Genomic DNA, 24,234 nt, shown 5'->3' on the forward strand with positions numbered 1-24,234 from the left:
CAAGCTGTCTTTGAACCATTTGGGATTGCTTTCCACTCTAGAAAGGGGCACCGACTGCTGTACTGTCCCTCTTCCCCAGGGATGATGTCCTGCTGCCTTCCTCCCTGTTGCTCTCCTGCAGGAACAGGATCAGCCCCAGCAGGGAAGGGAGCAGCCTCACTGGCTGTAGTGCTCATCCCCAAAAGGGCTAAGTGTCAAAATCAGAACAAAAGTCAGAACAATCCAGCTTCTAAATATTTTTTCTTTATTTTTTATTATGCAATTTTGCTGACAAATGAAAAGTTTTGTGAAGTAAGAAATAAATGGGCATGGAAATTGAAATAGTCTCAGACTTTCTGGGTGAAAAACATTTCTAGCCTCGTTTTCCTTAAAGAATGTCAAAATCTAATAGACAGTGACACACCCACAAAGCCTCAGCTGCAAAAACAATAACAGAATATACAAGACAGGAGGATTTCCAAAGTGGAATTCTCCATAAACCCAAAACTGAGTAAAGAATTGTACAAAAAACAGCAGTGAGATCAGAGTTTACTAGTGATTACAAATAAAGTACAAGCATATACAAGACAAAACACAGAATGACCAGGACAATGATATCAGATTAGCAGCCAATATACTTATATCTTTTTTTTTTTTTTATAATACTGTAGGAAGGAAATGGTTGACTGCTTGGTAAAGATCAGTCTTTGTTCATTTTTCCCCAACAAATTTATTTTGATTGGTACAGCAAAGAGGATACATCAGACATAATTATACTTCACAAAAGTTGGGATTAAAAAAAGGATCAATCATTTCTCAGGTCCAACAGGAAAAGAGCCGGGAAAAAAAAAAAGTACTGTGCTGAAGCTATATTGAAAAGTGTTCACATTAAACATTTATAAGTGATAGGAAAAAGCAGCTTCTTCTAATTTTTAAGAAGGGTGTGGATTCTTGTGGATTCAAAGATCTATTCAGAAAAACACACAGGTTAGACACCTGTCCATGTGTCAGTAGTGCCTTTTGAAGCAGACAGGAACTATACAACTTCATGACATATCTCACACCAAAGGCAGGATATCAGGACATCAGGGAAACATTGCAGCTCCTCCAAATAGGCCATGCCTGGGAATAATTTCCCATTTCTGTTTATTTACCACTTTTCCTGAACACTATTCTTAACAAAAAGATTTCCCTCCACTCATGGGGCAGCACAAATACAGTTTACCAAAAACAGTACAATAAATAGCAGTGTGTTAAAATAGAGTTTTTCCCTCCATTTATCTCATTAAGCGTGATAAATGTTGATGGATACCTTAGAGATTCTTGTTTTCAGCCTCCAGTGTTCTCAGTGCCCTTGGGACAGACTCAATGCTCATCAACTTCCTAATGAAAAAGTCATATAACCAGAAAGGAAAGTAGCAGAAGATGCAGAGGAACATGTAAGCCCCTCTGCCAGGGGTATACAAGCCATGAGGCCGCCTGGCCAGCAAGGCGTGCAGGATGGAGCTCAGCACCGGGGAGAGGTCGGCGTCGCAGTACGCAGGTATCTGTGGGAGGTAGCTCTTCAGCCCCAGCAGGTAGTCCTCACCGTAGTCCTGCCTCACGTCTGCTGGAAGGTGCTCCACCAGCTCCTTTTCTAGCTTGGCCCACAGCTCAGATGTGCCGTGTATACCTGCAGCAGCAACGGCATGGGATAGCAAGTGAGTTTGAGGTTAAGTGAAATTAATCCTGAGTAGTAGCTGATAAGCTGTTCCCACCACCAAGCCCAGGCTCAGTTCTAAACTGGAGGAATGAAGAACATGCAAAGCTCCTGGTTAGTTACAACTGCTCTTACCAAGAAAAGAAACATAACGAAGCACAGACTAGACAAAGAGCATAGGGTTCTGTTGCCAGCTCTACTCAAGAAGGCCTCAGTATCTTTTTTGCCCTCCTTTTCCATTCTGTCCTCACTCATTTTATGGGTATTTCTACTCAGTATTTGTTAATACGTGTCATTGACAGTAGAAAGAAGTGGGCAAACTAAAACAAGGTTAACTTGGATTGGTCAAATGCTCCTCTCATGAGGGATATTGATATTTATTTTAACAAGAAGCTTCATGAAGGATGAGGCTTGTACTGGGCCTGATTAAAAAGAAAATCAAAATCCCCCCCTCTCCCCATTTTCATCATGGCCCTGCGGAGCCAGGTGGGGAAGCATTCAAGGGAGAGAGGTTTTATGGAAAAGGTCTCTATTTGCTTTTTGCTGACATAGGAATGGTCTCTGAAGTAACCAGGACTTTGAGTAAGCAGCACTGGGACTTCATTGTCCTCGTGTTGCTGCCAGGCACATCCACAGAACGGGGACCTGTGTGACACCCACCTTGCTACTGGGTGGGCACAGGCAGTGGGTATGACAGGAGACAAGTCTAACATGGACAGACTCTACAGAAAAGGTTCAGAGCAATGGAGGAGAAAGAGGAGGATTTGGAAGAGTATGCAGCAGGAGGAGAGCAGGGCAAGGAGCAGAGAGGAAATCTCAGCAATCATGTATAGTAACGTCAAGAGCAAGTAAGTGACCTGGAAGGGAACAACATTCAATTAAAAAAAAAATCTTAATTTCCATAGTCAACATGAGGAATGGAAAAGAGTTTGAGAATCATTCAAGGCTCTGTTTGAGGATCCTGGAATTCAGGAAAAGAGACAAAGCATAAACCATCCAAAATGTCAAACACCAACCTGTTCTGAAGCCTGATGGCTGGATGGCAGCAACTTTGATTCCCCATTTGGAAAGTTCCTGCCTCATTACTCCAGAAAACATGGACAGAGCTGCCTTTGATGCACCGTACGCAGCATACCTCGGTAGCGGAATGCCTCCTGCAGGAGCAATATAAACATGATAAAGCTCAATGTCTGCTCTTTTCAAGCCTTTATTTTGGTGATTTAGATAGAAGATTATAGCACAACCAGAATTATGTGGCTCTCACTGAGGTTAGAGACAAGTCAGTGAGGGAATCATTTCTTCCTAGAGGTTAAAAAAAGTGTGAGTTGTAAATTAGCACTTGCTTAGAGCAGTTATGATCAGTAACACCTTGTAAGATACTTTCTATGGCAGAAAACATGAAGTGTATTGCATCCGAGGGTAAAAATTGCTGCAAATTACAAAGTTCCCACTTCAAAATAACACTTATCTTAATGAGTGTGAAACTTGAAAGAAAACATTTCAATATAGGGGAATTTTCTGGTAAGCCACTGGTGCCATTTGTTGGGTTTTGTACCGCAGCAATCCATGTACCACAGGAGCTTCACACACACAGAATCTTTCCTTTGAAGATTTCAGGCCAAACATATGTTTTTTCTTCTGTATGCATCTGAAAAAGTTTTAGTTTCAATTGGTTTGAGCTAATTGAATCACATATGCTTTCCCTCTGAGGTCAGACTAACCTCCTGTCCAGTTAAATTAGCTCTACACAGGAAGGAATAGGCTCAGCACAACAAGAACTCCAACTTTTCTGCTAATGTTTTACCAAAGGACCCTCAGACCCCATGTTAAGAGGAAGCTATTTACTCAATTCAGAACATCTATGTGAACATCTATAGTTTAGGCAATGTCATTATCAGCTCCTGTAATAGAAAATTATTTAGCACAGAGAAGCTCTGTTTATCCCTGCAAGACAGCTTGGGGACTCACACCAAGAATTAAGACATCTGCCTCAAAACACCTAAAATGCAAGCTTCACTTGGGTGCTTAAAGAAAACAGGTCTGTCCTCTGTCCATGCTTGTGAGGTATGGTGGACAGGTGAGTACTAGAATGAGTCCCTCTCATAAGTCAGTCCTGATTTATTTAAGTATTGGCAGTGAACCATAAACACAGGTGTACAGGTACAAAAAACCATCTTGGGACTTAAAAACAGAAGATGGCAGTGTCAAAACTAGGCTGAGACTACATCCTCAACATAAGCCATGAGCAAAGTAACACTTGTACAAGCCACCTTGGCAATACAGCAGGATTCAAGTGGACACCACCTGCACAGAAAAGACATCCAAACAGACAGGAAAAAGGGAAATCTGGGAAGCAGATGATACAGTAATTCCTTATGAGGTCTTTCAAAAAAGAAAGACCTTCCATCATCACAACATCCTGCTTCTAGTAGGTCTCATTTTCAAAGGAGCATTTTTACTCCTCAGCTGTTGGCTAACAGATACTGTCATTACTTCTGTTCCTACATCAGTCTCTCAGCTGTCCTCCTGGAATAGAAGGCTATGTCACAAAGGCGTACATATTTAGTAAATACAGGATCAAATTTGTAGGGTAAAACTGAAAAGTATATAACACACTTAATACTTTCATCAATAAAATCACTTCTTAGCAAAGTGATAATCCTAAAAACATGTTAGGATAAAGTATTTTTAAAAGTATTTTGGTAATCTTACTGAAGAAATATAAATACACATTCTTTGCTGCCCAAAGGAAACTTCTAATACTTGTTATTAGCAGTTACAAATGGTCTCTGCCTACAAATGGCAAACATCATGAACTTACACAAAACACATTTACACTCCAATGGAAGAATACCTGGTTTTACATAAATCAGATGGCATTCAGATATCTCCACAGTATGGTTCGGTTTGCAAACTGAGGTGTTTGTAAATTTCTGCTGGAATGTGTTCCCAAACCAACACAGTTGTTTGTAGTTTTTTGTTTTTGTTTTTAAACCACCTATCTTCCTGGAAGAATCAGAGCTATCCTTCACTGCACCTAGAATACAAGACCTGAATTTTATGTTCTTTACAGAGCAGTGTATTTTTAATGATATTAAACATTTTTAAGGACTGATTTCTGGTAAACAGCCTCCTAAAGCAAAGCCTACACTTATTATCTAGATCCTAACTCCAGAGGCGTATTTACAGACAAGACTGACCACACCTTCCTCAGCATTTACACAAGAAAGTTGATTGCTTTTCCTGTTGCACCAGAAACTTACCTGGCGCTTTAGCTCAGCTCACCTGCCATGCTGGACATGTTAACCAGCCTCCCCTGGGACTTCCGAAGTAATGGTAGGAAGGTCTTGGACACCTCCACAGCCCCGAAGAAGTTCACCTCCATGCACTGCCTGTACACGCTCATGGGGAGCAGCTCACCATCAGCAGGGAAGCCCAGGATGCCCGCATTGTTCACAACTCCCCAGAGCCCTGGGAAGAGAAGAAAGCACATAGCTGTTATAACAGGATACTAGCTTCATTAAGGTTAAAATGATGAGCTGGATGGTGCCTCCAGATCAAAGCAGAGATGATCTGTAGCTATAGATACACAGCACCCCCTCCCCAGGCAGTCATCATTGTTTTTCCTGTGTCTACAAAAGCAGGAGCCATCAAAGCAAATTCCCTGACTGCCCACAGACATACACAAGACAGAATGGGGCCATCAGGTATGAGATGTCTTATAAATACGTACATTAGTACCCCCATATATCAACATAAAAGCTGTACCTGTATTTTGCACCTTCTCTGAGACTTGTAGATAGGCTTCCTTGACTTGAGTGGGATTGGTTATATCCAGCTGCAGGAGAGAGAGCCTCTGGGAACAGGTCTGCCTCAGGTCCTCAGCTCCAGGGCCATCCTTATTCAAAACCCCAGCAAACACGATGAAACCTAAGTTATCCAGGTACTTAGCTAGTGCATGTCCAATCCCAGTATCACTTCCTGGAAGAATCAAAAAAGACATGTGAAAAGTCAGTCTGCCCCAGACCATCATCACCATTAAAACAGAAGGATTGGAAATGCACACAGATGTGACCAAAAAGAGGATGAAAGGAAGACACAAACATATAGGAGTAGGAAGAGTGGTTTTGATTCATAGGTTGGAGAAGCTGGCCCTTTGCCTGTTTGGCAGAAGCTGGCAGATCTCCTCTGCTCAGAGCTGAGGGCATCAGCTCATGCTCCCATCGAGAGATCCTAAGACTTACTCCATGCGTACAGAAGAAATAAAACCACATACCAGTTTAAATACAAACATTCAGGCTGAAAACTGATAATAAAATTATCTAGGGGAAAAAAAAAAAAAAAAAGAAAAAAAGGAAAAACATCTTAATGTGAAATCTCAGCTGGACAAAGCAATTACAGGGCATTGGAATTGACAGAAATTCACTTGCATCTTATTCTTTCTAGCATCAGACTTATTCCCAACCTTTATCTTGCAAACTTTTTTATTTACCTATAAAGCAATGACCTGCCAGATACATGAAGCACCACTAAAGCAAGTACACAGCAACTACCACAATCATGATCACTCAATTTCTCCCACCAAGGAAGAACGATGAATATTTAACAAACCAGTCCGTTGATTCACAGGTTTTCATGTCGCCTTTGACATGGTATTTTGCTGCCACTACCTTAAGAAACTTGTAAGGGTTTCCTGATGTGTTTTGTAACTATATTTTCCATTCTGCCCATCTACAGAGGAGCTTCTTACCAAGGGAGGAAGCATCTCACCCATCTTCCTACCAAGACTCCCAGTGAAGTGACATAGGACTCTGAAGACAGAAAGGGAATTTATAGGGACACTGCTGCAGCAGTTTTGCAGGGGACAAGATCAGGAGGGAAATGAAAAGGTTAAGGACGGATGCAATTTTCACATCATGAAGAGGAGATGTAACAGCATGTCCCACACTACTGCACTGCACCCTCCTCTGCTGTAGAAGTCTGAGTGCTGACATGCACTATCTGTGGAATTATGCTAGGGTTTAGCTACCTCCTATAATAGCCATTTCTTGCATAAATGCTCAACTTCCAAACTCATCTGCAGCATAGGTGGAAGCCTGAATGTGGTACAAAGAGCTGGAACTTGTGTCAGCTTTTTTTTTTTTTTAACCATTTCTCCATTTGTGGAAAGGTCACAAGACTCCCTATGTAACATTACCAGAAAGGTAAAGGGTTAATTTATGACTCCAGCACATGCAGAGGAATTTTATAATCATCATTGGCAGGCCAGCTCCTGCACCCAAAATCCTTAGTCAATAGAATTTGATTGCCAAATTCATCTTAATCCATGCTAGATCTTCACTTCTTGGTTTTGTCTTCTATCTGGGACCTTAGCCCTGACAGATGAAAAAATTCCAGGTGACTTGAGAAAAATATGTACTTAATGCCTCAATCAATAAGTGCAAGATGTTGAAACAAATTACTCATGCTCTGTTTAATCCCTTCTTTAAAAAAAAAAAAAAAAATGCTTTGGGGCACTTTTGAAATCTGCAGTTTGTTGAAGGTGCACCAGACCACAGTATACATCACGCTTCACTTCTTACAGCCCTCGCCTGGAAGAGAAGAAGTGAACTATCCTACATTCTTGGAATTCCCTAGAAAACATGAGGAGGCCTGCAGAGATCCTAAAGATATGATGGATTTCTGGGCATGGGGGTGGGGTGTCTTTCTTCCCAGTAAGAGAAGTCATGGAACTACATCCCCCATAAGAAAAAGCCATACAACACAGCTTTAACTGAGAAAGTGGCAGAGGGCTTAAGAACCAGGGACAGGTATAGCAGCCCTGAGAAGAATAAATCAATGTTTATTTGTGCCTGCTGCTGGGTTCATCCCCAGCTTTTATCAAAATCAAACCTGATTTGAGTTCCAGACCTGTTATTGATGTCCAGAGAAACCACCTTTCAACTCAAAGTTCAAACAGCATAATCTTTCAGCTTTAGTTAATTCTCCTGTACAGAAGAATTAGACTTCCTCCCCACATGTAAAATAACTATTTGCGAACCATTCAAAGATTTATTGAAGAAAGACAGATCAGTACAGACTACAACCGAGTCATTGCTGAGAATCCATTAGCAGCTCAACACTAAGCATCAGAGACCCCAAGTCACACACCAGGAATGGAAAGACCAAGGTAACTGAAGGAGTTTGCCCTACCAAACACAAAATATATGAAGCAAGAATTTTTCAGTCCCTGCTACTTTGCGTCTTCATGATGGCTTCATTTTTAGAGATGCTGGCTGTCAAGCCCATCAAACCACGGAAAGCACCTGCATGCTCAGGACCGTGTTTGAGGACAAAGCACTCGCTCCCAGCAAGAAGATCAATCGAAACGTTTCATCAACAATTTTCAGACAGCTCACACACCCACAGTTACTCATGCAAAAAAGCTTTTTGACAATTGGGTTTTGACAATTGGGTTTTCCCTAGTTGTGATGTGGTGCTCCATTGAATTAATAATAAATAAATAATTTTTTATATAAATAAATAATGCATAGCAGCAGCTGTACAAGGGCCATCCAAAGAGGATCAGAACAATGTATGACAAAGCCCAGACAGATGAGCAGAGGTTTCTCCATGCCCTGGCCATAGGCAGCCGTCTCATGAGCGATAGATATGTGGCAGCTGCTCCGAGCACAGCAGCATTCCTCTACTGTGCAGGGCTGAAACAGGGGGCAGAGTTGGGGAAATCATTTCCCATGAAATGCCTGCCTCAGGACTTCTCTAAATTGGAGACAAATGACAACAAAATTGATGGAAAGGAGCCCTGCACCTGTGTGCATGCTGCCACACACACCTTGCTGTCAGTAAGAGGATGAGGGCTGGAGACAGAGCAATTTAGCAGAGAAATGTGTTGAGTAAAACCTTCATTTCATTGATGGAGTGTTTGATTGATTGCATACCAGCCTGGAATCAAAGAGCGATTGAGAAGAGCCTCTTCAGATGTGTCAGCTGCCAGAGGTGTCCAAACTTGCATTTCTTCAGGACAGTTGCAGCACAGGTACAAAGAAAACATTCACTTGCTGCAATGTAACTCAGTGTTCTTCACTCCCCGGTATTGCCCTAACTCCAGTTCTCTGGAATAATTAAGCTCCAAAAGAAGAGCTTATTTGGGTTTTCGGGTTCTCCCAAAGAGCCACTGAAGAGCAGGCTTGCACTCAGGCATCCTCCTCCCTTTTTTAAGTGTGAGCCCAGTGCCTGCCTGGTGGAGAGGCACAGAGACTCTCCCTTCCCATGTGTGATGGTGTCCTTCCCGGACACCTGCCCAGAAAAAACCCTGCTGACTGCAAGGGGAGAGCTTGCTGCTCATTCTCTCCTCCTTTAAGTTTTGTGTTTAATCCCCATAGCAATGCCTGCTAGGGAGATTTAAATCATTTCCATAAAGAAAAATGAGATGCTGCAATAAATAGCTATATAATCCAAAGCAACTTAACTCAGCTTTTCAGAGGGGAAAATGGAAAATAAAACAACAAAAAAAAGAACAAGTTAGTGCAAGAACGAGTAGGTAGGCACTCCAATTCAAAGGTTTGATTAACACAGCAACATTTAAAGTTTCAGAAGAAACAGGAGAAAAGCCATAAAACTACAAAAATGCCATCCCTGCAAACCAAAAGTGGGTTTTGAGTAGATCAGGATGTTAATACAGAGAGTGAATTCATTAGCCCTGAACTTTCATTTCCAGTGAGAAAAATTACTCACTCCCAAACGATTTCATACCTCATTTCAAAGAGATGGCACCAACCTGGTGTCTTGAAATATAGGCATGATATACACAGCGTGTACTATGTAAATGCGCACATCAAAAGATAACTGTATGCCAGTACCTATTGCAGTAAATTCAAGTAAACAAAAGTAATGTATGAGTGTAGTAGGCTGAGGGCTTCCAGAAATTAATGTCTCTCCTAAAAAATTAGACCACCATAAGTATTCTTGTGCTTTTTTTCCCAACCAGTTATTTTCACAAGCATATCCAAAAAGCTACTTGTAAAGATTAAATGAGACACTTAAAAAAAAAATGGCATCTATTAAGATGCTTTTCTACTTAATTTCAGAGCACTTCTTCACCAGGGAAAGGGAAAAAAATAATAATAATAAAAAAAAAGACATTTCTGGAAAAGCAAATAAATCAAGAAAAGAAAAAAGCAAACCCCTGGGAGCACATGTTTCATAGATTCCTGACCCGAAAACACAAAGTTTTCCAACACACCTCTGAGAAAAGCCCGGTCTTTGCTTCCCACAGCACCTTACCTGTGACGAGCACAGCTTTGTCACCCACAGGCAGTGGCGCCGTGCCACCCAGGTACATGGAGGAGATGAGGCACACACCGCAGAACACCAGCAGCCCCCCACAAGCCCCCAGCACACTCCCACACAGCAGCCCCAGCAAGGCAGGCAGAAGGCTCCAGAGCAGCATGCTGCCTTTCTCCACCGGGCTCCTCTTGGCCATGCGAAGCACAGTGGCCCCAAAAAGCACAGTGACACCCATACAGAACCATCCTAAAGGGCTGGCAGCAAGAGCATCCATCGCCTGGGCAAGAAGCAAGCACAAGCAGCCCACCTCACCTCCGCAGAGCAAAGCAGGTGCTGCTCGCTGCAGCCTGGTTATATAGGAGCAGGGCCAGGGGGTGGGGCGAGAGAGGGGACTCCGTTTAAAGGTTTGACATAATCTCACTTACCCTTGGCATCTGCAAGGAGCAGGAGCCTTCTGGTTTTCCTTACCTTTTATTCCTTCTGCCTGACAGCTCCACCTTCTGAATAATGTGCTGGCTGGGTAATGATTGACAGCAGCGGGAATGGACATGATGTAGGAATTAAGCACTGGCTTTAGGATAAAATTTAACCACTGTATGTTTCATATGCTTAAAATACATTTTTTTTTCCAGAGAGTTTTTTTTTTTTTTTAAAAAAAAAAAAAACAGATTTCTTTTCAGGAACTGTTTGAATGCCCTCACTAAAAACTTTGGGTGTAGTTTCAGAGGACTTGGTTTTGATGGGCAGTGACAAAAATGAGCACCTGGATGAGGTGATGAGGTTATTTGCTTTGTAGGGCAGCCTGGTCAGTGTCATGCTTCAACACAAGTGACAGTGCTGGGCCACCCTCCTCTTTCAACAGAAAGCCAAAAAAGACTTTCCCTGTTTTAGTGCACGCCTGGGTATTTACCTGATGCTCAGAGGGTACCTACGGCTCGCTGACATTCAGAGGTGTTCAGGTGGCAGGGAAAATAGGAATGGGTGACTGCTGGCCTGTCATTGAGGGCAGTTTGCTAAACAATGACATTTAACACACCTGAGGTGGACTCCTCAGCTGACCACCAGTGGTGACATTAACCTCTGTTTAGGCAGGAATTACTGGTTCAATACGCAGAGCAAATTGAAAACAAACATGTGATCAATTAATTGTATTTGAGAGATCTATCACCTCCCCGGTGTACTCTGAGGGTTATTTAAATAAGAAGGAATGAGTGCTTTAATATCCAGCTGGCTAAAATGCTTGAGATGCATTTTAGGCATGTTTAACTCTTTAAAAATCCCTGCTAATTGGTTTGAGACCACAGCAAGCTAACGTGCTGTAGCTGTTTTTCAGACAGAAAATATACTGCTGCCCACTTCTGTTTAGACAGCCACGGGGAGATTGAAGTGCAGGGTGCGCGCCTAGCACGGGATACAGGCGCATTTCTATTCCACTCTTCTTTCTGGGTTTTATGGGGTGGTAAATCTGTTGACTCTGAATTTTTACAGCCAGTAAAAATGTTTACATACCTCTATATGTCGTTTACATTAGAGGTGAGGTCACTTTCTTAAAGGCACATTACCCCAGAGGTCTGCTTGTCACTCACTACGCCGGGAACATTCGTTCATCCCTTCCCTTGCAGCAACACTAGCACAAAAAGTGCAAACTATTTCCTCTCGTTTTTGCCGTTTACTGCTTCTGCTTTTATTTGCGTGATGCTCCTGAGGTCACTTATACCCTGCCCTCTGCTAAAGCATCTTTGTGAAGATTTCCTTGGAGAATTTTGCTTTCTCTCACTGTTTGGTCTTTACTGCATGATTGAGATGGTCACAGATGTGTTGGCATTTAAAGCATCAGCTCTCACAGAGGAGGACACAGTGAGCTGGAGGTTGTGGATAGTGGGAAAAGGGGCAGGAGTGACCATCTACAGCCCACCCTCGCCATAGGTCCCATCAGCCCACAGGGACACCAGTCCTCATCCCCACATTTTGGTCCCTATTTGAGCCTTCTCCTCTGCCCCATGCACCCCTGCCAAGTCCCCCAGTGAAATGCATATGTGCACCCACACACACATACTCCCGGCTGGAGGGCAAGGATGTGTGGACTGCCAAGGATGCCACATGTAGACTGTACATGCACCTGGTGCCATGTGCTGACACAACACCCGTCTGTGTCCACCAATGTGCAGGGCAGCCATGGGAAGGGCTGGTGCAGGCTGCTCTGTGTCTGAATTTGTGCTGAATTTATATATTGAATACTAAATATAAGCACTGAAGGCTTGGGGGCAGCTTTTAATGAGAGGCTTACCATGTGCTCAGCCTGCAGCATGTGAATAAAATTACATGTGAATATACACCGTGAAATGGGCTGCTAGTGGAAAGGAGGGCACGATCTACAAATGGCTAAAAAACGCTAACTTGGAGTAACCACCTCATGTACGCTCAGCACGTCCTCCAACACCAGCAGAGACAGATTGCTGCTTGAGGATTTCTCAGTACAATTTTGCAATGAGATAAGTTTTATCATCCCGTGCCCACCATCCATCTTAAGAAAGCATCCACTCTCCTCTCCTCCACTTCGGTATGTCTCCAGTCCTCACCGCTGTACATTAGCACAAGCCTGCAACTGAGCTTACATTCTTTTCTATTTCTCTGGGCCGTGCCTACTCACGCTGTGAATATTCATCCTTATCTCTCCTCTTTCTTGATAGTTCTGCTGGCAAACATGGGGCTGCTCCAAATTATCAGGATGTTCCTTCAATAAAAGGTCTGAGTTACAAGAAGGATGGATTTGGGCTAATTAATTTTGAGCTAAGCTTGACCTTCTTCCTTTGCCAGGATATTTGTCTTCCTTCCCAGCTTTTCCAAACCATCAGACAATAACTCAGTGTCTTGTCTCTTTACACCCTGGCAATCTACATATTCTATACTGCAGTCTAAACACTGCTTCCATAGTCATGACAAACAGCAGAAGAGGAATGATTCAGACCAGCCTGCTGGATGAACTGTCCTGCCATGCAGTTATGATAACCTTTGAAGGTCAATTAAAACAATGGCAAAATAAGATGCAACATGAATTGCCAGTATCTACAGAATTTCTTGAGTCCGAATCCAGCTTGTTTTTCACTGAACCCTACAATTATGGCATCTTTCACCCTGTTGTATTCAGAAGACTTTCCCTAGGACAGAAAAAAGACACCTCTCCAGTTTGTGAGATCTTCATCATTGCAAGCCTATACTTGGATTCACATATTCCTCTGAAATGTGGTCAAGTTGGTCCCGTCCGTGACTTCTTTGAAGTGCACCACTGAGCATTTTTTCTGTTCTAGCCTAGTAATGAGCATTCTTCTGTCTTTGCTTTGCATGGCTCCATTTCTGGTTCAGAAGTGTTCCTGTTGGGTTTTGGTTTATGCCTCCATGGCTATCAAGCATAGCAGCAGCTTTCAGCTCGACGATGAGGTCTTCATGTCCCTGTAACCTTTTCTTGCATCGATTGTCATTTCTTTGGACGTTTCTCATGTGCTTCCTTTGTACTTTCCAGTAATGCATTCATCAACATTTCTCCTTTCAGCACTTTCCCTTCACCCAGAGGTACCACGTGCCTCATCCAATATTTGTTTTCTGTTGATATTTTTCTGTCCCAGCTGCAACATAAATTACATTGTCTGCAAGCATCTCTGCCCAGTCTCTGTTTCCTTTCTCTCTGCCAGTCACAGAATTGTCTTTCAGATCAGGCTGGAAGTTCACACAGAGCCCTTCAGTTTTCCATTTTGCTCTGTTTTGTTTGCTGATGCAGCCTTTTTGTGTTTCAGCTGTGCAATTCAATGACTGCTGCTCCTGAGAGACCGTGCTTCGTGTGCCTTTGTAAGTAAGGGAACTGCGTTTCAAGTTCTGTGGGCTGGTTTTTGGCTGCAAGGTTTTTCCTGGAAAACATAATTTCAGCAGAAAATAGACTGGAATTTGTTTCACCAAATGAATCATTAAGCAAGATAGGAAAGTGTTTCTCAGAAGTAAATACATATATAAGTAGCAAAAATATGAAATTATTTACTTTGACTACAGTTTCTGAGTACATATCTTCGAACATTTGGATTTTGGTGGACTTAATGGCTACACTAGCACTTGTCAGGCTTTACGCCCTGGATGCAGATGTTATTGACCTTGCAAACACAAAACTCATTTGGGCAAACAGACTTTGCACTTACAAATACCACTGAACTCCTATACAAAGGTTGAGATAATCCTTTGCCTTCAGCAATTTATCTATTCATGCACTCAACTTGCAGCACATGAATTGTCCCAGTAAAGACAGCAAAACTATTCATCTGCCTAAAGCTAGGAATGTAGCCAAGTACCTTTGTGAATTAAGGTCTCTGAAAACACAGACATGTACTGAATAAGTGCAAAAAAAAGGGTTATGTGCAGCTGAAAATTACATCTAACCTCTTCTCTATTGTCAAACTACTTCATTAATAGACACTTAGCGAAAATAATTCTTGTAGAACAAAGTATGTATCTATCGAGGAAAAGTATAAAATATGTATTTACCTCTAAGTTATTGGAGATTTTGTCTTTAGAAATAGAGTAATTGTAAAGACCAGGAATTCAGAGATAAACAGTAGTTCCTGAAGATCACTTGGCAGTGAAGAAAGAGTTGCAGCTCACTATTTCTCAATATTCAATTCTAATAAAAGCTAATAATGATAATAATACTAAGAATAATTATAATAAGTTCCTCAGCTAAATCTCCTGTTACTTTCTCAAGTGTTAGAACCTTGGAATCAAGGAACTTGTACCCATGGTCAAATTGGACCTATAAATCCTTTTGGCAGGTACTCATACAATGCACACCTTAGTTATAAGACCCTCAAGAGAAATAATTGCAGTCTTCATTTCTCATGTGAATTCAATGCCTGCAGCAGCTATACCTGTGGACTAGGTCTTGTAATAACGTGCCATATGAAATGAACCCTTGGGCTGTAAGTGCTGACTTGCTATTTACATGAACTCTAATCACCCTTTTTAAATTTTCTGCAATAGACAAAACATCTTAAATTAGAGAAATAATTAAGATTATGAGCAATCCTCTCTGTATTTGCAAGGGATGTTTTCTTCTGTTTCTTTCAGGAACAGTTGAAAGTGGATTGCACTCTTTCCAAAATAAGTCATTTTTTTATCAACCTAATTGTCACTATCTTCCAAAAAGAGGATGGAATCAAAAAAAAAAAAAAAAAAATAAAAAGGCAATTAGGTACTCTTCAGGAAGTTAGCCAGGAATCGTCTTTATGTTATCCTCATGAGAAATTACATTTGTCTGCCTTTCTTCTGTCATCCACTGACACAAAACAGCTTTCATAGAACCACTGGTGTTAGAGAAGAAAAGGTAGCAGTTTATCTTAACCCACTTCTCTGACAGAAACAGACTCTTCCTTAAAATCTTCTTTGGTACACTGAGAGTACAATTCCAGCCCTGCCTTGTACTGAGCATAGCACAGTCGTACCTCAGTACAATAAAGATGTAAGCTATAGTCTGGGATGGAAAATTAATTTGTTTTTCCAGCAAGATTTTTATTATATCAACTCTGTTACCTTCCCTTTCCTTCAGCACTGCCTCTCTGAAGTTAATGGAAGCATCTGTGTTCCCAGAATGCAAAGGATTTCCACAATTTCCTAGCCCACAGTCTGCTCATTTCTTTGGTGATGCTTTCTGAAATGCAACAACAATTTTCCATGCCTTTCTTCTAGATGGTTTCATAACCATAGGTCAAACAGACCTTATCCACATCAGCCAAAAATACTTCTTGCATCTTTTCTGTAACGTTTCCTCCTGAATGTCTCCAAACAATGGCATGTGTGGAGAAAATTCTGTTATACATCCAACCTTTTTTCAATAATTTTCAATAGTGGATGACAAAACACTTTCAAACATTTGGGTATTATCCATGCAAAAGTCATGCAATTTTTGTCATAGTTAAACTCATAATTAGCGATGTGAAAAGGAAGGCACACAGAAAATTAGGCATATGTACTAATCAGAAGTCTGATTAAAGCATGCGTAGACAAATTGAGTAGCTAAGACAGGTAATGTTAGTGATGGAGATGCAGACTTCAGCAATCCCAGCTGATCAGGGCCTTCAGGTACTCATTGTAGACAATTAGTTTCCATTGCAATCTGGGCCCTATAACACCCTTATAGAGATCTAACCAAATTTAACTTACAGCTAGCATAAACATATCTGTGCTTCATGCGTTTTATCATACCTTTAAGGGTAATCCAGGCATGGACCAACATTGTCCAACGCAAGATTTTGACAAAAAAAGATCTTCAACTCCAAGTCTATCAGCACTCCTTTCTACACCTCCTCCTTCCCCTGCCCCCCCCCCCCCCCCCCCAGAAAAGAGTCCCCACAAAGCAGGGGGATTTACTACATCACCAACACAACTTGCCATTCATAGTAGATAGTGACAACATTATGAATAAACCATTCTTGTTTGTACCCTCAAGTTATTGTGTTCTGAGCATGGATTCTGTGAAGGGGATGAAAGGAAAGGAGTGGTAGCAAGTCTCAATTGTCAGGTGGGTTATTAAATATGCACACGTCTGGTGCACCTTCCCTTCCATCTGCAAACTCCTAAAAACATCTCCCCCCTCCTAAAAAGGGATTAACACATTTTTAGATTTTCCTCACAGTCTTATCAGCTAGTCTTTGAAATGCAAACTGAAATGAAATGAGATGAAAAATGAAAGATGATTCAAAAAGCATTAAGTGATCAGCCATGACAGAGTGTCACCTGCCCTAAATGCATTCTGTTTTCTGCCGCTTGAAGGACGAGTCCCTCGTTTTTGAAACGTGAAGCCATGTATTTTTCCTGTTGAGGAATCACGACCTCAGTCTGTGTTTAATCAATGACTTACATTACTGCTTTGATTGGATGTGTTTGCTGCGTACTAAATGTCACCAATTTCTCCTTCAATGCAGTTGATCCGAAGGGCATCCCCGCGGCTTTTCGGCAATGCCTGTGCTGCTGGCAAACTGCTGCAATCTCATTTGAGAGCTGCTGACAAAACCAGCTTTCTGTCAGGAGTGACTCAGGGATGGATGATCCTCCCATGGAGCAGGGGGGGCAAACGAGGTGACATCTCAAGGTCATTTTCAGGATCTGTGAGGGGGTTGATGGTGCTATGGCAGGTACCATTTCAGTTAAATTGTTTTTTTTCCTTCAGCAAGCGGCTGACTATGGAAAGCCTGTATACTCAGTGTAATTTGTTGTTGTTTTGTTTCCCTTTATTATATTGTCTATCTTAGACATTTTATATTATGCAGTAACCTTAACCCCTGACTCAAAAATTATCTAGATGTAATCTCTAATCCCATTAAAATCACTGTGACTATTCACACATATAAAATTAGATAGATGATCAAATAGCTTCCTGAACAAGCATCCAAGTACTCACTAGGTCTAAACATTTCCTGACAGCCAGAGCCCACAGACACTTATGTGCATTCTTAAATATAAACATAGCTACCATGCTCAAGTAACTGACATAAATGTTCATACACATAAACATACCTGCAGAATTAGACCTGTTGTAAAGCCCCTCTCCACCTCAATTTGAGACATCTACATGCCGATAGATTTGTAAAAATGAACACACACCATAAAACTATTTACTTCAATTTCTAGGTGAAACAATTTTCAAGTGCAACTTCTATGAACTTTTACACATTTTGTAATCAATATTAAAATATTTCCAAGCCCCAGGTGCAGTCAGACCCAAATGGGCACAGATTCCATGGGAATAAGTACACACACATACTTTAAACAAATCATCTCTTGCAGGGGATTCCTTCCTGAGCTGTGCTTACTTTGTAATTTGTTTTATTAATACTGTAAACTGTCACTTGGCTTTTAATTTTTATTTCAAAAGTGCTTTTTAACAATGTACACGACAGCCCTGGGGCAAGCCTCTCTCATGGATGAGCACATGCACACTTTGCCTGAGTCACTAAGGGCTATGCACATGTAGCTTCAAAGGCAGATTTGGGACCTATAACTTTAATTCATCCACCAAATGGAGCTCCAAAATCCATTAAGGAAAAATAACTAGTAACCATCTGTCTTTATTCATCAGACTGAAAGCAGTCAATCAAACCTAGTGGACATTTTTACTTTCTTCTTTCTCACTCAACAGCTTTGAACACAGATGCAGCCTTTCCATAATTAAGCTGAGCACAGTAGCTCCTAGACCAATTAATTCTGGAGAGCTTGTCAAAAATGTCAGATGGCATACAGGTTCTGTATCTTGTCCCTGGATTTTTATATATATATATTTATTTATATATATATGTATCAGATTCTGGATACAATTATTAAAATTAACAGCTATCTATAGCCCACACTGTTGACCTATCACGATGACAGCAGTGTTAGGAGAACCTGTTTTCCATGACAAAGTATATTTTTTTAATTTGCTGCAGCTCAGGATGTCACCTCTGCAGCTGAACAAATGTCCCTGGGAACAGAACTGAAGCACAGGATGCAAATCGCCCCCAGAAGGCCACCACTTTTACTCCCTGCTGAGCCACATTTTCACTACTGACTGAAGGGCAAAAAATCTGTAAAGTTGTGGACGGTATTTTGAACATGAAGAACCTAAAGGTGTTTCCATTTAGAGAATTTATATTCTAACAAGCTGGAATATAATTAGATAGCTCACACCCAATAACTGTTCCAGATAAGTTTTTAAGGAAGTTCTCAGACATATGAGATGGTTTCTATTAACTTTAAGGGGGCGAGCACAAATATCAAAGGCAGCTTTTAGATCTCGATTACTATTAATAATGAGCTCATATGTGTTTTCAATTTCCCTTTTTCTGAGTTATAACATTTTAAAGAGGAGAGCACCTCCAATTCTTAAGGATTTTATGTTACTTGTTAAATATTCTGGTTTTTCAATTTAACTTTATGATAAAATCTATGGGCTAAAACCAGAATTTAAAAGTGCCAGCCTAGGAGCAATTTTTGCTTCCCTTAAATTGGGTTTTTATCTTATTTTTAAATAAAGTAAAAACTCAGATCAAATCTATTTTGGTGATATTAAATTAGAATTCCAGTATCATAAAAAAGTGTAAAAGTTCTTATCTTTTTATCTAGTGGCAAGAGTTGATTACTCTTACTGTTGATTAAACACCGTAGTTTGAAAACGAGTTGTACAAAACAAGGAGAGACTGTTCCAGAGAACACCACTACATGTCTTTGGAAAGGAGAAAAGAAATGTGCTTTCAAAGTAGTCAGGAAAACTAGACCAATGGAAGTACTGATAGAAATGAGCAGATACTGGCAGAACTTCAGGAGCCAACTTCTGCACATGGAATCTATTTGCGTAATTAGGAAGATAATTTTGGTTCCATGTGTCTAATTAGTGATAACTGGCTCATCCATCCCCACAGATGTATTCAAACTGGCAAATTTGGCACCCACCTGTACTTGGAAAAGTGGGCAAGTATTAGATAACCTTTACACCTCTAGACATCAGACTCTACAGCAGAAAATAGACAGAAAAGAGTTATTTTGAAGAAAAAACTATGCTGGCATGATCTCTCTTTAAATGGTGCTTCTTTCCCTTAGGAACATTTGAGCACTTAACTATCATAAATGTTCTACAAGGCAAGATAGAATTATTGTTCCCACTGTACACATGAATGAACAGAGGCAAAGAAAGGTCATTCCCTAATTAGTCAAAAAATCATAGATTAAACCTTCAATATCATGGTGCTCAGTCCTGCACCCTGCTGCTAGAATGCCTTCCCTTTAATTTCTCCTGTGACATTTCCCAGTTCTCCGTTTAGTAACTGCTACGTGGCAGCCAGATAGCCTAACCACAGAGCTGCTCCCTTTGTGCTAGAAGCAATACAAGTAGGAAGTGAAAAGGACAGTTTCTTCACCCCAAATGTTACCAGCTAAATTCACAGGAAAGTGCAGGTGTTGGGCACAGACACCGAAGAATAGATTGAGTCAGTAGTGATCAACTTGACAGGCTCTTGATTACAAGTAATCTAAAGAGCATCAAATAATGTTTTATAGACATCATAACAGAATTTTAAGGTCAGCAGTGAATCACACTGTAGATGCTTACACAGGGTTTCTCTGGAAAATGACAGAAACATAAGCAAAAGTAGGAAGCTGAAAAAAATAAGAAGTGGGCAGTGGAGACTGGAATTGCAGACTCATCAGAAGAGGGTGTTAGCATCTCTCTGCTGAAGCCGAGAGAAGTGTAGACAATAAAGACACACATGTGTAAAGGGACAGATACTAGTGAAGAAAAACAGTTTTTATGAAGCAAGCCAAGGCTAAACCATAGCCCAGGACTGTACAATAACACATCTGAACAACGGGGCTCTGCTCTACATATTGTCTATTAAAATCAGAGTACACGTTTACAGTAATGCTAGCCAGAAAGATAAGAGAAAAATACAAAGACTTGTAATAAAAAGGAAAGAATTTGAAACAATTATTTTCATCCATTCTTATGAATGCAATTATATGCTTTTGTGTCATGTTGTTACAAAGTCTCTCTGCACAAAGTTCCATTTTACTAAAATGCCAGAGAACATGTAAAGCTTTTATAAAATCAGTATTTATAATGAAAGATGATGAATTATAATGAAAGAAGATGAAGCCTGATCTGAATGGTATTAAAGACTTACATTACATTTAGTATGTCACCTGCAAGAGTACAGCTCATCTACTAAAACTGAATAGCTCCATCACCAAGCAGCTTCAGGAAGTGTAACTGCAATATGAAAATCACAGCTCAAAGGCTGCAAGTGCAGCCACAGAATACATGCAACAGAGGGAAAAAATATATATTTTTTTTATTTCAAACTTTCTTAAGAGTGCTGTTTTGCAGCCCTCCAGCATGATGTGCTAAGTGGGCTATAGCCACTATGCATGAAGTATATTCTATAGTATTTACATACATAGGTTTACTTTAGCCATAATTTTTGTACTCTTTTCACTCCACAAAAGAGGAAAATAAAAGTTCATACTCCATAGCACCTTCATCCCAAGATATAAGGCCATGACATTAACTTCAGCTATTATGGCCAGAAGCAACCAGTGGGTAACTTGTTAAAGAAATCTAATAACTCCAATAATCTAATAATTCTAGTTTTAAGAAGTACAAAGTATGGAACACACAAATGATGTGATTTTGCACAAAGATTACATATAAAAACTGGATTCAGTGGCAGCAGAGACGCTTTCTTAAAGCACAGTCTACACGCATTGGAGGCCTGCCTCCTTATTCAGTCCTGGTTGGACTGCTTTATGTCATGTTTATCTTACCAGAGATAATAAGGGAAATAAATTTGCTATCTAAATGGGGGCATTGCTTCTAGCCTGCTTTCAAAAGGGCCATTCCAACTTTGAAATTCTTTCCCAAGTTAGTAAACTTTAGAACACAATGAGAAGGCCATCCCTGCCAAAAAAATAAAATAAATGTGGAACGGCAGAAGCAGTGTAGTCTTTTTGCAAACACAACACAAGGAGAGTTTGGCTGCATAATGTATTCTTATTAACACTTACAAACTGTGACTCATTTTGTGTTGTTTTTCTTTAAATTACAGTTATGGAAGGCATTTTCTCCATAAGCAGATAAAACATCTCGGAAGGTGAGATGATCCTGACTGATAAGTTACAATGTGTGTGCTACTTATGTGTGGTTAACTGCCTGATTTAGTTGATGCCTGTTCCTAGCACAGATTACCTTAATTGATGAGGTTAGGAAAAAGAGCCAGGACCAAAACTACACAAGAAACACAAACAGTGAAGTCTTCTGGATTTTCCATTAACCATATGGCACTCAAGGGATTCTCTCTGGTCATTCAAATTGCTTTCCCAAGATTTTCCAGAGTATTTTTAAAGGCAATGTCAGTAACAGCTTGGGAAAAGAATTTTACTAGATAATGCCTTCCTTTTAAAAGTGTTAAAATGATGACTGCTAAAACAGACATTCTTATGATAATAAGAATTGTGAGTTGTTAAAGCTGAAAATGTAAATTGATTAAGCAATTTTCCTCTATAACGTTTTGTTCAGATAGTGTATAAAGAATTCCTTTACAAAGTTTTTTATTATTGCTATTTTTTTTTGTAACTTTAAGATTGCATATTAGATGGGCAAAAATTTCATTATACACAACATCCAGTTTCTAGAACATGTCATTCTTCTACATCATTCAGAAGAACATTTCAATTTATACAACTTGTCCATAATGCATCTGATGTTTTATTCTTATGCATTCCTAGAATGAATGACAAATTAAGCTCATGTATGTCCTGGAATTAATCCAGCATTGTCAACCAGCACAAATCCTGTTTCAACTGGCTGGATACTCTCTGAAAGACAAAGAAGAAATACATTAAGTACAAAGCCCAGTCAGAATTCCTTTGCTACAAAAATCAAACAGAAAATCATATCTTTCAATCCCACGCGTATTCAGGTCTTGCTTTTCCCTCAAAAGTAGAAAAAAAATCAAAATTAGTTATAACCAGACGCTGCACCCACAATTTCTGTTAAGTGGAATGAAAACTAAGAGCAAAAATACCTTGCAGAAAATAACAGTGTTACAGCTCTTGCACACTCCCAGTTGAATAGTTCCCACTTTGAACATATCTTTCACATTACCATTCTAGGATAAAACATGTCCGAATAAGACTTTTGAACAAGATAAATTCATTTTATAACTAGCTTGTCTTTGAAATCTTAGTAACTGTGCCCCACTGTAGAGTAAGGGGATTTACCTTGTTTTGACAGAGTCTACAACCTTCAAAATTTTGGGTTCTGAACAAATCCATTTCAAAGGCACGGCTTTGTGCCAGAACCACTTAATTTGGACTGGCTCAGAATGAAGTAATATATCAGGTCATGATAAAACGTTTACGAATTCTGAATTATACTATCATTAATTTCATGGTACAGATAAATCACACAGATGCATAAGAAAACTGTTATTGTAAATACCAAGTTGCCATTAAGTAATGCTTACAGAGGTTATCTAATTTAAATACAGCTGAAGCAAAAACGAGATTGCATCCTTTTTTGAAGTTGTTTTCCTTTACTTTACTTAGATGTTCAACTTCTTACCTGATCATTCCTCTGCAAAATAATGTAATTTTTGCAATGTTTTCAAGGTAATTACAGAACTAAAATGGGCAGTATCATTTCTGATGCCAGTGCCTGTCCTGCTGTTAGAAGTGCCAGAGAAGTGGAAGACCACTACCTAGACCTAGAACACAGTATCATGAAAACGAAAGCACCAAGTACTACAGCATTTCCTCAGTAAATACAGCTTCCCCTGAGAATCCTACTGAAATGCTAGAACAAACTCAGGCTTTGGAGTTCCTTCTGACACATCTCTTCTCATCCTCAGCACTGATACCTGCAGATTTGTTATTCACAGATAGGAAATTAACACAGTACAAGATACAGATTAAAGAACATATTTTACCTCCAGTTTGTTCTACATACAGTATAGCACATGATTAGCTGCTTGTGAAGCTGAAATATCCTTTAGATCCCCCAAATGATCAAAGTAGTACATTTCCAACCATCAGCTGGATGTTCAATTATTAGTGTCAATGATTCATAGCAGACTGACATCTTGTTTTTGCTAGCTAAGTAGGTAAAACTTCTGCAAACCTACAGATAGTGGAATTAAATTAGAATTTACTACAACAGGGAAGCCATTCATCATTATCAGTGTGGTAAATCAGGGCAGCTGGATGCACTTGAATCACACTTGAAAACTAATCAGACAATTACTGAAACGTAAGTGTATAATTCTGTTCCAAAGGAGTTGCCCATTTAACTTAGGAGAAGACTTGCTTTAAGTGACTGAATCAAACACATTCAGAATTTCATCCCAAAGCCTGTCCTCTCTTACTCTGAAAGCAAAAACATCTGTGAAAGTCTTTTCAAGAATATTTTGCTAGCCTTTTCATCAGATATTTATTAATGCACTAAAGCATATAATCTTTTCAGGTACAAAGGGGCTCAATACTTCAGCCCTTAGAGTCCTGTGTACTTCCTTTGCATTACAGAAATTATTCATGAAGTAAAGGATCAGGATAGGCTAAAATTGGCCTTTTACCTATGGGACACCTCAGTGATACTGGATAACATGCTTTTGCACTGTTAAATACTGATGTTTGTAACCTATTTTAATTATATGAATACCACTGGTATTTCATCGGATTCTAAGGTAATCATCTATGCTTTAAGAATCCTT

The 24,234-nt window shown here is 40.1% G+C and overlaps 1 protein-coding gene and 1 long non-coding RNA gene across 2 annotated transcripts; both read right to left on the minus strand.

Annotated features, from left to right (window-relative positions):
• Positions 1-227: 227 nt before the first annotated feature.
• On the minus strand, positions 228-10,297 carry HSD17B2 (hydroxysteroid 17-beta dehydrogenase 2). The gene is made up of 5 exons (XM_068693566.1): positions 9,962-10,297; positions 5,447-5,659; positions 4,964-5,149; positions 2,695-2,832; positions 228-1,651 (listed from the first exon to the last, which is right to left on the minus strand). The coding sequence occupies exons 1-5, from the start codon at positions 10,236-10,238 to the stop codon at positions 1,293-1,295; spliced, it is 1,173 nt and encodes a 390-aa protein (XP_068549667.1). The 5' UTR covers positions 10,239-10,297; the 3' UTR covers positions 228-1,292.
• Positions 10,298-20,852: 10,555 nt separating this feature from the next.
• On the minus strand, positions 20,853-23,662 carry LOC137861954 (uncharacterized). The gene is made up of 3 exons (XR_011099946.1): positions 23,455-23,662; positions 22,552-22,635; positions 20,853-22,342 (listed from the first exon to the last, which is right to left on the minus strand). It is a non-coding gene; the product is annotated as an uncharacterized lncRNA (long non-coding RNA).
• Between the last annotated feature and the right edge of the window lie 572 nt (positions 23,663-24,234).

Source organism: Anas acuta, chromosome 10, assembly GCF_963932015.1.
Source record: "Anas acuta chromosome 10, bAnaAcu1.1, whole genome shotgun sequence".
In the NCBI taxonomy this organism is placed as follows: domain Eukaryota; kingdom Metazoa; phylum Chordata; class Aves; order Anseriformes; family Anatidae; genus Anas; species Anas acuta.